The 14,633-nt window shown below is 35.8% G+C and overlaps 1 protein-coding gene across 3 annotated transcripts in view; it reads left to right on the forward strand.

Moving 5' to 3' along the window:
• Positions 1-14,633, forward strand: part of slc25a21 (solute carrier family 25 member 21) — a 74,582-nt gene that overhangs the window by 53,212 nt on the left and 6,737 nt on the right. For all 3 annotated transcript variants that reach the window (XM_046855134.1, XM_046855133.1, XM_046855136.1), the window contains exons 4-5: positions 7,942-8,025; positions 13,572-13,638. In XM_046855134.1, the coding sequence (XP_046711090.1) occupies positions 7,942-8,025; positions 13,572-13,638 (151 nt within the window). The remainder of the gene's footprint in view (positions 1-7,941; positions 8,026-13,571; positions 13,639-14,633) is intronic.

Consider the following 14,633-nt stretch of genomic DNA (forward strand, 5'->3'; position numbering starts at 1 on the left):
AGATTCGAATAATGCACTACAACTTAAGATTTCATTGATTGCGTAATAGTATTGAGTCTGGCACACAAGAGTTTAGTAGTAATAGGCAGCTATTTGTATTTTATTTTTATTTTTCTGATCTTAAAGCTGTACTTGTTTCATGCCACGTTTCCTCAGAATAGCAAACACCGTAAACAGAAAAGTTTATCTGTTTTGTTCAGACTAAAGAATAATAAAATTTTTGTTTTGTCATTTCTACAAAGTTAATTGTGCTTTTTTTATTAGAAGATGTGTGCTGTCTATCAAATTTTTGTGTTTTCGCCATTAGCATTTTGGGAGAAAAGGGGGATGAAGTAAATAATCTACTTTGTGTTCCCTACACCAATGACATTATGGATGCAACAAAGTGAGCTTAAAGAAATTTGCTCGGGGTCGGGGTCCTTATTGCCCAAGCATCGTTTTCTAAAATTTGTAATTTTTTTATTAACTTATGGTGGTGCTGTTGTGCATGGTTCCAGAAACATCCAGAAAAAAAAAGATCTCCTTTAAAAAAAATATATCTGATATAAATGTCACAACATGCTGGTTCACAAGTGGCAGTAAGATCCATCAACATTCAGGGCAACATGAAATTTAGTGTGTATCTCTGCCTAAAGTACCGTATTTTTTGGACTATAAGCCGCTACTTTTTTCCCATGCTTTGAACCCCGCTGCTTAAACAACGGAGCGGCAAATTTTGGATTTTTCCTGGGTTTTTCCCGGTTTCACAAACTTCAAGCCAAAAAACTGAACCCCATAACATTAGACCAATGAAATTTCCAAACGGAAACGAAAAAACGCACCTCACCTGTGTTCTGAGCTGCACAGCTTCGGGAGAAAAACTTTCACCGGTGTTGATTTTTAAACGCACGACGATGCCAAAAGATAAAATCCCGAGAGAAATACAATACTTGTGAAAGGAAGGAGGAAGACAGTGAACAATGACTTTCTTGGTAGGCTACTGTTTAGATACAAGCCGTTATAACGTGTTGAGTCAGGGTGAAGGGAGAGCTCACTAACTCCAGTTGCAACACAAATCATATAAGCACAGACAGGTTTCCAAAACTCATGCTTTTTATTTTTCTTGGCAACAGCGTTACGGGTTAGTCAAAGAAACTTAGAAATGAGCATCAGAAAATAATAAGCACATAATCCTCAGACGCACACACACACACACAGTAATACCGGCAGAATGCAGTGACGTGCTGTTCCCAAAATGCCGCTCTGCTCTTAAAAGAGCCACAACATATTTCACCCGTTACACCGTGTAACAGACACTGTCTTTCGGTAAAGCCTGTGTAAAGTTTATTAGTTTCAGTGTAGACCTGCGGCTTATACGCAAGGTGCGGCTTATTTATGTTAAAAATAAAAATATTTGTAAAATTCAGTGGGTGGTGCGCTTTATAGTCCGGAAATTACGGTATGTCTTTTCAAAGTCTCAGTAAGGGTTTTTCTACTGTGCAATGGAGGCACTGTTGACTTGGTGTGAATATCTAGAAGGGTAGCATGTGATATGATTGAAGAATAATTATTATTATTAAACTACACAACAATGCCAAGAGTATAAAAAAAAACTAGAGTTAGCGCAGTGTCACTGTAGCTACTCCTTTCATACAAGAAATAAGATTTGTTTTGGGCATGCATTAAAACGCTAAAGAAGCCATAGCTAGCTAGCTGACCAAGACTTTTTGCCCAGCTTCAAGAATTTATCTTCAAAGAAGAAAAGATCCTGATAATTCCACAAATTGCGGGAGTGAAGAAAAAAATTAAGACATTTGTTAAAGTATGCTGAAATAAGTAGAACAGGTAGTTTAAGTAGATCATATCTTTTGAAAATTAAATATTAAATGTAAAACACACTCATGAAATGTAAACTTTTTAAATACATTTTTCTATTTAATTAATTATATTTAATCTTTTTAATTTGTGCCAGTTTAGTTGATTATTCAATTGAAACTATATAAAAAGTGTATTGCATTAACTTAATGTATTTTATTTTATTTTAGATTATATTATATGTAATAATATTATAAAATATTATTTTATACATTATTTAACCAAGCAGGCATTTTATTTAGTTGTTTTAAAAATGTAAACTGTTGATGTCCACAAATGTTAATAATATTAATCTGCGTTAACAAAAAAAAAGAAATTTTTTTTTTTGCATTTCGTCCCCCTAACCGTACCGAAATTTAACCTACCTGTGAATAAAACCAAAGTTTTTTCTCAACCATACAATTTGTGTACTGTTTCATCCCTAATGTATGTATATACAGTGAAATAAAATCTGAAAAAATCTGATAGTTCGCGAGAAGCCGTGACTGGCTCGAAAGTTTGGAGTAACATTTCAATACAGAGTTTGTACTAATAAATTACATTAAATGTTTAAAAAACTCTTTTATTATTGTATTATTCATTTAAAGTAGTAAATAAAACATTTATGACAATTCATGATAATTTTGTTGAGTTTACAGTACAGAACATGTACAAGTCCAAAACACATCCAAACTCAAATAGCATGAGCTGGCAAAAACCTATGATTATCCCTTGCTGCCCTCACTGTGACTCTTTTTTGCTACTCTCTGATCAGAGCATGTTTAAAAGGGATGTTCCAGTGGTATAAGGGGGTCATTTGACAAGGGCAGTAACAGACAGATTCCTTTTGAGGAATGGATGAAGGCAAGAGTGGAGTCTCCCTGTTTCCACCCCCAACTGCTGCCTGAACCTTAGTGCACTCCTGATAGCATCCCTCAACCAGCTCTTAAACAGCAGGGCTCAAAGCTCTTGGGTTTGGAAGCTGATCTGGCCTAGTAAAGCAGCATGGAGTTTAGCTGAGCTGCCCTGATCCTCTAATCCTTCCTTACCATGGCCTTTGGTCTTCTTGAACATCTTTCTCTGTCTGTCTGTCTGTCTGTGACTGGATATATATATGTGTGTGTGTGTGTGTGTGTGTGTGTGTGTGTGTGTGTGTGTGTGTGTGTGTGTGTGTGTGTATGTATGTGGAAAATCGATGCCAAAATGAACGGAAGTATAATATAGTATTTGAATTTTTATATATATATATATATATATATATATATATATATTATTATTGGTGTGGGTTATAATGTTTTTCTTTACTTTAGTGTGACCAGGAATAACATCACTACCAAAGGTTATAATTAAAATATACTTAAAATGTACATTACACTAGTGGATTTTTACTTTACCTTCTCAATCACAATTTTTTCAAATGCCTATGGAATTTAAACGATAAGTAAACGGACTAAGCTTTCTATTCCTCCTTTGTCCTCTCATCCAGAGATCTCAAGTTGCTCTCAAGTGGCTTTTTACACTTGGCCTCTTGGTTGCCTCTCCGACTGATGCCCTCCTAGCTGTACAGAACATTGGCCTGTACTTGTTTTGATGTCTTCGTGATACAGATTTTTTTCAGAAATAAGTATATTTATAATGAGATCACATAAGGCCTTGGAGACTAATTGCATCACATAATTCACTTAAATTCTTTAATTCTGTAAAGCTGCTTTGAGTGTGTGTCCATTATGAAAAGCACAATAGAAAAAAACTTGAATTGATTTCTTATGATCTAGTTGCACTATAACTAATTAAACTAACTAAAGTTTCACAGCAAGCGTGGATAAATATGTAAATAGCCACAACTTACATACTTACATACTTACATACAATCCCAATTAAATGTATACATCTACTTAATTTTCAGGTTGTGACACAACACAATACTAATGATTTATACTGCATGTATTCAAAAGCTACAAGGGAAGGTCAAATCTCTTTGTATACCTTTCCAGACAGTTTAATCCTGTTTATGTATATGCCATCTTATATTAGAACATGGTATTAAACAGGATTGCTAAAGGGGTTTCACAAATACCCAAATACATTATTGTACCTACACAGAAATAAAGCAAAAGCGTCCTGGTGTGCCGAAATGAACCGTTTTAGAGAAGTAGTAAAGTGACCGATGAAAACTCATTTGTCTCCCTCGCCTGACGGTCGCCTTGCAGCATCTGTAGACAACTAAACGTGGTGTTTTGTGAGCCACGCTCATGTCAGGCTGGCCGAGGAGCATAAACACAGAGCAGTAATGTACAGTCTCAGATTTCAGTTGGAAGAAGCAGCCTTGTGAGTGCTGTGAGTGCTGTGCTGTCTTGATCATCCATGCAATACTCACAGGTTGCCTGCTGAGTAAGCATTCTTCACTATTCCTCACTATTTCCTTACATCAATGAAGCTGTAACCAGGTTGTATGGAGCCTGGGCTATTCCTAGATCTGCCCAGCTGTAATTGTTTCCTTTCTTTTTTTTTGGTGGTCATTACATTTTGTTTTTATTTATTGAATTATGTATTGGATAAATAGAGTTCTCTTATATTTGTGACAAAGTATTTAATTAATTGCAGATTCTGTTATGTCAACAATCTATTGGCAAGAGCTAAAAACAGGGTACACAAAATGGCATATCACAAAGGGATCACGTACAGTTTAAGTTTTAGATTGAAGTTCTGTCTAAAAGAGCATCCTAACACTGAAACTTTTTTCTCTTGTTTGGTTACCCTTATTACTTTGTTCACAGTGGGTCCAGTAGGCCTGTTGTGCCACTGAAACCCAAGCTCCTTTAACCAAACCCCAGGAGCCTACCATGTCACAAGAGCAACAGCTTTATCACCTCCCTAATGTCCTACCTTCTATATTTTTGCACCCTTCCTTCCATTGGCTTAGTTAACAAAAATATGTATTATTTATCATTTAGAATTAACTTTTATATCAAATAGATTGGTTTTTTTTTAGCTAAATAAACTGAAAAGGTTGTTCTCTCCAGTCAAATTGCTTGCAGTCAGTTCTACAAAGTACATGTGAATAGCTTGACCAGGCAAACCTTATGTTGGTGTTTTCTATTCAGGATTTGAACGTATGCATCCATTTGCCATTTAGTGCTTTAACCTCAGGTACCACATAGTTTTGCCATTTTTATGGTCCTGCTCATTAAAACTAACTGTTTGGTTGTAAAAAATTGATTTCCTTTTAATGCTACCTTCTGGATTTCCTCATGTACTTCATATTCAATGTGAGGAGAAAGCGCTTGGGTTTATTGTTATTCTTTTATCTATCTGTACACCAACTCATTCATTCAGTTATATAATCAATGATTTCAATGTTCTTGAGTGGCCTTCCAAATTTTTCATTCGCTGACTGAATTAAGTTAATGTATTTTTGTTTTGTAATTATTTAAATGGGGGAATACCCCAAGGTTTAAGAAGGCAAATTTAAAAGACCTTTTTAAAAGTTCAGCCTACCCCTTTAAAGGCAAACCATCAAACTCAAGCCTTTTGATCAACCCAGTAACCTTCTACCTTTCCCAAAGGGCTCTTTTTAGCACCATCGTTATTGGTCCTGAGCCCATCAGTTGTCCTCTAGCTTAGCACAGCCCCCCCTGTTGGACTCAAAGTATGCCCATTACCACAAGGGTCTCAGAGGGGACAAGGCCCTAGCACCCTGCCTGGCCCTAAAACACTGCATACTTGTCTGTAAAAAAATACAAAGAAGGGGTTCTCTCATTCCCTAGCTGTTATTTATTCTCTTTTGTAGGGCCTTGAATATGCACTTTTTTACAAGGACTTTGAGGTCAAGCAAAAGACTCCAGGGATATTTACCCCATAGCACTCATATTGCTCAAAGAAACAACAACCTGCCCTTATCTTCACCCTCACCTGGCTGTTCATTATGCTGCTGTATAGTATAATAATCCACAGTAAGTTAGGTGCTTTATTGTCAGTGAACTTGCAGGCATCAACTTTTCTGAGTACATCTCCTCTTTCTTGGCTCAGACAAAGATTAAGTTTTTTGTTATGCTAATGAAGCATTTTCTTTTTAATCATCTTTATTGACTATAACATCATACACTACAATTGTAACAAATGAGTTATTGATAGTCCCGATGCGTTGTCATATAGGGGACCCATATAATAATCTGTGCTGACCAGAGGAAAAATTCCTGACTTGTGTGCTGGTATTTCCTGCATGGACAGTGCAAAGTGGCAGTGTGGCAAGAGGCCCAGTACATACTCTGCTGACATGAAGTCCTGATCTACACCATTATCTCTCACAGGCCAAGCTGCTTGGTCCAAGATCTTTATGAGAGGGTAGGTAAGGGACAGAAGGAAATGAGGTGACCTCAGGGTCAGGTGTGAGGTCGGGGGCTGGAGTGGACCATAGCCCTGCCATCTCTCTTTTTTTATTTCTCTTTATCTCTCTCTCTTTATCTTTCTTTCTCTTTCTCTCTCGTAATTGGCTAATCTGGTTTGGAGTGTCTGAGTAAACAAAACACAGAAAAATTGTATTCCAGCTATCCTTGACCCTTTTGTTAAGACTGATTTAAATCTTACAGGTTTTTGCACTCATCTTTTACACATTCTCTGTTGCCAGTATTGCCCCAATCCCACAGATTGTCTGTCTTTCAGACATTCCTTTTAGACAGCCCTCTTTTAATATGATGTTGTCCATCATTTATGGTGTTTTTTTTATAACAGTTTTTAGCTATACCTTACAAGCTATTAGGGAATCTACAAAATTGTACGCTGGGAGACCCCTTTAAGATGTTCATCGGTTGGCTTTATGAAAGCCTAGTCACCTCAGTAAACCCATTCCTTCGATAGAAGGAACACACTTTATGGCCCCATCAGGCACCCAACTGAACTACTAACTGCTGACCTCTTGACTTGGCAGTCAAAACCATATGAGGGGAATCTTTGCTTCTCTCCATACCAACCCCACCCTTGACTGCTTTTCTCATTTTTTAACTTCTTTTACATAATGAGGATTGAATCTGGCTTATATTTATTTTTGCATTAAATGCCTTTGCTCAGTGTGGTCTCATTCTCTGTACAGCAGTGGCACTGAAATAGTAGTGAATTATTATATATTCTATATATTCTATGTATAATTCTATGTATAATTTTTGTCAAGTTTTATCTACCCTTTATTAATAGTCAGATTATCATAATTATTTTGATTGATTATTGTCAAGTCAAAGAGGACAGTAAACCCACTCAGTGCTCCACCTAATGCAGAGGCTCTTTTTATGCTGTGGCAGGGATTTGACTACAAATCAGTGCAAAGTTACTGTGACTGATGGATTTTATTCTCTGAGAAAAAAAAAAAAGGAATCACTGAATAGTTCCAACTAGCAGGTCTTCTTTCATCTTTCATGAAATTGGATAATGCAATAAAAACTAGTAAATAAAGTAGTAAGTAGTAAATGTTAAACTAGTAGGCAAGGTTAACATTTACACAGAGCTACATTTTGTTTATTAGTAGTTTATTAGCCAGTTTGTAGGTACAAAAAGGTCTCTAAATTATTACCTTATAAATATTCATGTAACTGCAGAGTTAAAACCAAAATGTTACTTGCAGTAAATGTTAGATTTGTGGGGAAGATGGGGCTATTTGGAAAATAGATTTTAATTAAATGTTTAATTCCTTGAGGTTTAAAGGGCCATTTAGGGATGTTTTTAGATTTTTCCTTTTTTTATCGATCAGTAAGTGACATGAGAACTTATTCAATAGAACTTATTTAATAAATGCCAAGTTCCTGGTGGATTCATAAATTTTTGATGTACTGGTAGTTCTGTAATAATCATTGCTACACTTGATAGCCACACTCTACCTGAGTGGATAACCGAGTTTACTGAAGAAATATGTGTATTAGTTATACTGGGTAATAAAACATTAACAAATCATGCCTAAAGTTTCAAATAGACACCAATAGATTTTGACACAATTTCAAATAGCCTGCATGATTACTGATAAATTGTTTTTTTTTTTTATAATTAGTAATAAATGTGGTGATGTTGAAAGAAAAACATAGAAAATATCACCAGTAATAATGTCAGCATGTTCCCTCTTAGGTTCCAAATTCAGCGAGGAGTGAGTGATCCGAACAGCTATAAAGGTTTGGGGGACTCTTTCAGAACCATATTTTACAAAGAGGGGTAAGTTTTCTGCTTTCAGCTGTGACCATATGTACATTGTGCATTATTGGCAGCCCATGTTTTTTACCATGTTGTTCCATACCATAGAAATGTAGAAATATACCATGTTTGCATTCTTTTGCATGTGTGTGTGTGTTTGTGTGCTTCAATGATGAAAAAGAAACCATATCGAATATATTCACCTGTTGCAATGTTTGAGAATTTCATAAACTTTTTTTTTCATATCCTACCTAGTATTGCAATATGTGTGTACTATACCTTCATGGGAAAATAATGTTGTTATTCATTCATATTTTCTATTTGTGCCCAAAAGTTTGCACACTTACAATTTTTTTGAAAGGAGTCTCTTATGCTCATCATGCCTGCATTTATTTGATCAAAAATATAGAACAAAACAGTAATATTGAGAAATATATATTAAAAATTATCTAAAATTTGCATGCATGTCAGCTTATGACCAAACAAAATGTTTATATTTATTTATGTACATGATACAGTTTATATACATTTCTTCCAATTTCTAATTGATTTCCATAAATTCCTGGTAAATTTCCAACTTTTTCCCAAATACCCCAGATGAAGTTCCCATGGAAGTTTTCCAAATGTTTTTTAGCCCCTTTGCAACCCTAACTAAAACAAAATGCTTACTTAGAGTAAATGAGCTATTTTTATAAGCTTTATAGACTTCAAGTTTAAGTTAGTGGAAAAATAACATTGAGTCATTTCTTTATGTTTGCTGACTCAATCCAATTGGTTTTTTTTTGTAAGATTTGATCGTTTCTACTTTTCCTCTTTTTCTTCTTCTTCTTCTTCTTCTTCCTCTTCTGCTTGATCATCATCAAGGTTAATGTCCTTATAATTAGTTTTTCTCATACTCATGTTCCAATTTGTGAAAGTGTGAAGAAACTGGAATAGACATGCTATAGAATATAGAATTGGGGGTTGTGACACTGACAGTGGTCTGTCTGGTTGTACTAACTAGTAGTACCTAAATGGTGTGTAGTTCTCACATTCTTAAGCAAATGAACAAACAACCTTACCAAGTCCTGTTTTATAAAGCTGAGATTTGGAAAATATTGTTTGCTCTTTTTTGTGTCTATTTCTGTCCATTTTTTAGTGTTGACAGTTTTATACAACTAATCTATTGCAAGGCATGTGTGGCAGGACACAGGTGAAAGTGAAAGAGCAGAAGCTCACAGCGAGAGACTGCTGAGAGATCCTTCACCAGCTCACAAATATACTACATGCCATTCTCGCTCTCTGTGGAGCTGTCAGCGGTGCAATCGTCTCACGCCTCCCCTGCCGACAGCAACGCTTCTTTCTTACACTCAAATTATCACCCTCGGTATATTTGTGTTGTGAAATTACAGCACAGGAGAAAGCATTGTCGTATCCACATATCAAAACTAAACAAAAGGTGGAGATGTTTTTTTTCCCCCCACAATATACAAAATATTAAAACTCGTTCCAACATGGCAATTATCTAAAAGCAAGATTATTTAATTGAGAATGAGATCACAGCTTTAAAGACCACGTGATTTCATGTTTTGGCATGTGCAACACTTCAAGTGTGAACAGTACTAATGTAAAAATGTATTATGTACTTAACATTAGTAAACTGTGTACAATTATTTCACATGGTATGCTGTATGCGGTGATTGACAGCCGAATTGTTCATGAATGCATTAAGATGTCAAGCTAGCTGTCAGAGCCCAAGGCACTGTTGTAGTCTAATAATCTGGCCATAGTTTGTGATTTAGTCTTTCTGAATTTGTAAGTGTGTGAGATTATGTAGGAGGAGCTTGATCTTGATCAGTTCTTTTTTTTTTTTTTTTTGCTTGAGCATTTTCAACATCTAAATAAGGAGGTGCTTTTATTTTGAGTAACAAAATCAGTATAAAAGTTTTTTTTTTTTTAGATTTGTCTAATAAAAAAAAAGGATGAAAACTGAAAGTATTTAATATGTAAAAAGAAAAAAATATTTCTGCTGATTATTAGCGACATGCATTAGCTGCATTTTTATACCAAATAATACCATTTTATGCTATTGTGCAATTTTAAGCAATTAGCTAGTATTCTATGTTATTGGAGATTCAAGCAGATGCATGAATAAAAACATTGTAAACAGTTCTTTATTAAGGTTTATTTTACAAAAGTTTTTAATTGAACATTGTAAGCAAATAGTTACATTTTCTATAATTTTGATGGCCCGGAACAAATGAGAGCTCCTATCAGATGTACTGCTTGACACCAGTCATGTTGCTAGTGGTGAGTGCAGTTGAAGTTAAAGTCGAGCAATGGAAATATCCACTACAGTAATTTTTTGAGAAACCATTGCTACCTTGTACCTAAGTTAATTTGTTAACGTTTTTTATTTTCTTATCCTGTAGTAACTAGTTTTTTGAACAATGTGCAGCGGATGATAAAGGTACAAGTTCTTACTTGCTGCAACGTATTCAATCATAATTTGCGTCTATTTTCTACTGTTTTTTGGCAGGTATAGTATTAGATGTTTCTGCGACTCTACTTGCTGTTTTTTGATTGATGATTGTGTGTTGTTTTTGGCCAGGGACAAGGTTAGAGCTTCCTTTAGTAAACAGTAATATTTGCAGATGAAGCATACAGGCTGTTGGTCAAGTACAAGGCACCTGGGCTGCAGCGTGCATACTTGAGAGATACCAAAAAGAAATGTCTATTAGTTATTTAAAGTCAGTGTTTAAACCTAGACTGGAATCAAACATATGTCTCATTATCCAATTTGGTTAATGCGTTGTTTCCTTCCTCCCTTTTTGTTATGATGAGTTATGTGGCTCTGTGTTGAATGGGACAAAATGGGTTTATGGAAATCAAAGACAAATCACACCTATACAAACACAGGCAGCTGGACCCACACAGATCCTAAATAGGAATGGATTTGTTTACGAAGGCCTAGTGGAGACCTTGCGTGTGCTTTACATTTAGAGTCAAATCAGCATTCAAACCAGGCTCAGTCAAATGGGGTCTTGAGTATGTGTGTTACAAATCTGAGCTTTATCTCACCACCTGATGATTTCTCAGACTAACCACTCCCGGGAAGCGAGTTTGCATGCATCGGAGAAGGGGCTTCCTTTTTGACTGTACACTCTCACACTCACAAAAGTTCCCGTCTATCAGTGCAGCAGCCTTTCTGTTGCTTATAAACTGGCAGAAAAAAACATCCAGCACGTCTCAGGGGAACGGGCGATTTGCTTGGAAGTAGTGGGTTTTTGAGATGGGTTGTGGTAAAACTTGAGGTAATCAACCCATCATTGTTTGTAGAAACAACAATATTTGTACTCAGAAGCAATCGGCAGAAAGCATCTCTGTTGACCACTACTGGATCGTGTTTTCACAATACAGTTGTGTGGTGGGTTTCACACTCTGAAGTCACGCTACACTGTCCTGTCTGTCCACAAATGTGTGTTCAGTATCAACACTTGAATGTTCTGCTACTCATAAACTCTTCCTGCTCACTACCATTTTCTTTCATTTTTACACTTAGCGCAACCTACCTGACTCCAAGAACATTTGGCAATTCATTTCTGATGTACTTGAACATACTGTAAGGTTGTTGTTTTTTCTAACCTTCTCCTGGTTAGAATCCAGTTAGTTCTGATATTGGGTTGTCATTGTCCCAAATTGTTTTACACAGAAAATGGCCTTTGTTTGTTTAAACCCAGAGGACATACGGTCTGTTTATACTATATATACTGTACAGTATTTATTAGTGTGAAAATGTTGTTACTTTCAAGTGAGCATATTATTTCTGGTGATATAAACAGTCAAAAGTCTTTTAAACAACCTGGATTTTAGCATTTTATAAAAGTCAAATTAAACCAAAATGAATTGAGGAATGTATTATTATTCCAAGTCCAAGAACCTTCTAGATCCAGGACTAGGAAAAGTTCAATGTTTCTACTCTATTCAACTCACCCACACTTTTTTTAGCCACTTATAGCACTCCACTGACTTATGTTTCAGAGTTAATATTAGCACCTTGAGTCTTTTATCTATTAACATTCCAAGTGTGTATGTCTTTAATAAACCACTTATTCAGAATTTCATTAGGATCTAACAGCGAGTTGTTAATAAACTCCACAAAGATTTCGACTTTCTTAATTCATTGCTATTTTGTATGGTTTTGTTCAGTCTGTGGCAATATTTAATAATGAGTGATTACATAAAACATGAAATAAATCCAGGTGTTTAAAAACTTTTGACTGGCAATTTTACAGTACATGTCCTCGCTTACGTTATATCCAGGAATCTTACTAAACTCAAGTAACATTTCTCTGTGCCCATAGTGGTGGTGTTGCAGACAGTAAGAGAGAAGTTTCCCGTGCTCAGGCTTGTCCTGACATTAAGATTAAGAAAACAGAGTCAGGTTTCAACTGCAGAAATGTATATATGTGCTGTCAAAAAGGGACTGCCTAGGAGTCTGGTTGAGATGGGTGAGAGTAAGAACATTTAGATTAATGAAGCACATTGCTCCATTTGCTCTGTTGTTTAGTACAATCCAGTTGTCGTCTGTTTACGAGTACAGTAAAGAAAAAATGTATTGTGAATATTGATAAAAAACTGCAAGTAAAATACCAAATACACTCAAAGCTGTGTAATCGCACCAGTGAATGTTTTTTTTTTTTTTAAAGTTGGTCTACATTTGTTAAATAGGTTTTATATAGTTTTTCTACAACTCAACTCTGAATAACTTTGTTGTACAGAGAATTCAGGTAAGGCAGGTTTGTATTAGCCTTCATAATTAATGTAACTATCAAATGTCATTCTGTTCATAAAGTCTGTTGTTATTTCAGTTAAGTATGTTTGTAAGTAAAACTGAGCTGAAATCCTGATCAGGCTGCCACTATTTCACCATGCATTTTGTGTCCACTATTTCCACTTTCCAGAGCAGTTTTTGTTTGTTTAAGGCTATAGACCAGTTGAACCTGTTTTTAGGCAGGAAACAATTTCTTCGAAAAAGAGAGAGAGACAAGAACAGTTGAAGCTCTGTCAAGATCAGCGCTATGTGTCAGTGATGATAGGGGTGGTTTTCCATAGAAGTGGTGCAATGAAACTGGCTGCCATGCTACTGTTAGCAACAGGTGGAACAAGTGCTAATCTATTTCTCACTTTTATTCGTTAAACTAAGTATTGTGTACTGAAAATCCATGGTGTTTGTTGTGGCAAGCTCTAGTGTAATATGATTTTCGCTTTGCCATGTTTGAGTCGAACTAGATTCATCGAACAGAAACACTCGAGTCCTCCATTCATTCTAAGAACATCTGGTCAGCAGTGCACATTTCCGTGGAAGTCCTACCATTTTGATGACTCGTGAATTATGTAAACATGCATTAGGATCGAATGGTTAACAGGTGTTCGCAGATCTTTAAGCACTTTTTGTGAAATGTTTGGATAGTTCCACAGTCCACATTTCTTTTGCTTCCCTGAATTCAATTAAACTAAAACTAATACTGTTTGTAGTGCATTCATCCTACCTGTGTATGTGTTAACGAATTGTTATCTGTTTACAGAGTGTATGGTTTTTACAAGGGAATCCTGCCTCCAATTCTAGCCGAGACACCAAAGCGGGCAGTTAAGGTAACGGCTGTCTGACAAAGTAGACTAATGATGTACACAACAAACACACAAACAGTCTTGGGTGTGTTCTCCTTGCAGCAGTAAATAGAATTTCACCTGAAGGATGCAGGATCAAATAAAGCTTTCTTGCTCTGTTTATCTTTACACTTTGCATATTTGCTACCGACTTTTAATATTTGACCAACATGCCATCCAGCCTTTCTTTGGCATCACAGCTGCTGGTGGAGACTGAGCAAAAGGTTACATTTGACTTATAAAACCATATTACTAATAATATAAAGTAGATCATTTTTTACATTGACTGGCCATTTTAAAAGAAACTGTACCCGTGTTTATTTAAACAATCATGTACCAGCAGGATAGTGTTGTTAATGTTAACTGTTTAGTTCATGCTGATATCAAACATTAGAATGGAGGAAAAATGGGATATCAATGACTTTTACTATGGCATTTTTGTTGGTATCAGATGGGCTAATTTAAATATTTTGGAAGCTGTTGATCTACTGAGGTTTTTATGCAACAGTCATCAGTCTTTAGAGAATTGACTACAGAAAGCACATGATTACCGATTTTGTGGGAAAATTTGTTTTTTTCCCTTTAATTTTCATTTGTTCCTCCTGAAGCTTGGAATACCTGTCATTGGCTAAAAGGAGTAGAACTTTAGTGGTCTTCTCCTGTTGTAGCCAATCCACCTTAAGGTTTCATATGTCACCATTGATGTTTTTTGGTTTTGTTTAGTTTTTTTTGTTACCTAGCCTACCTGTTAGTTTACCCTGTCGATTTTCTTCTGACCTCTGTAATAAACAGTGCATTTCTGCCAGCAGACCTGGTGCTCACTGGGTGATTTTCCATGATTCTGTGTAAACCCTAGAGACTAATGTGTATGAAAATTACATTTGTAAAGTGCTTCTATTTATTCTTCCTTTCCTGGTCCTATTTAGACAAATATTGTTCCTTGTTATAAGAGTTTAATACCTTAACCAGGAAGAAGTCTA

This window comes from Silurus meridionalis, chromosome 8, assembly GCF_014805685.1.
Source record: "Silurus meridionalis isolate SWU-2019-XX chromosome 8, ASM1480568v1, whole genome shotgun sequence".
Taxonomy (NCBI): Eukaryota; Metazoa; Chordata; class Actinopteri; order Siluriformes; family Siluridae; genus Silurus; species Silurus meridionalis.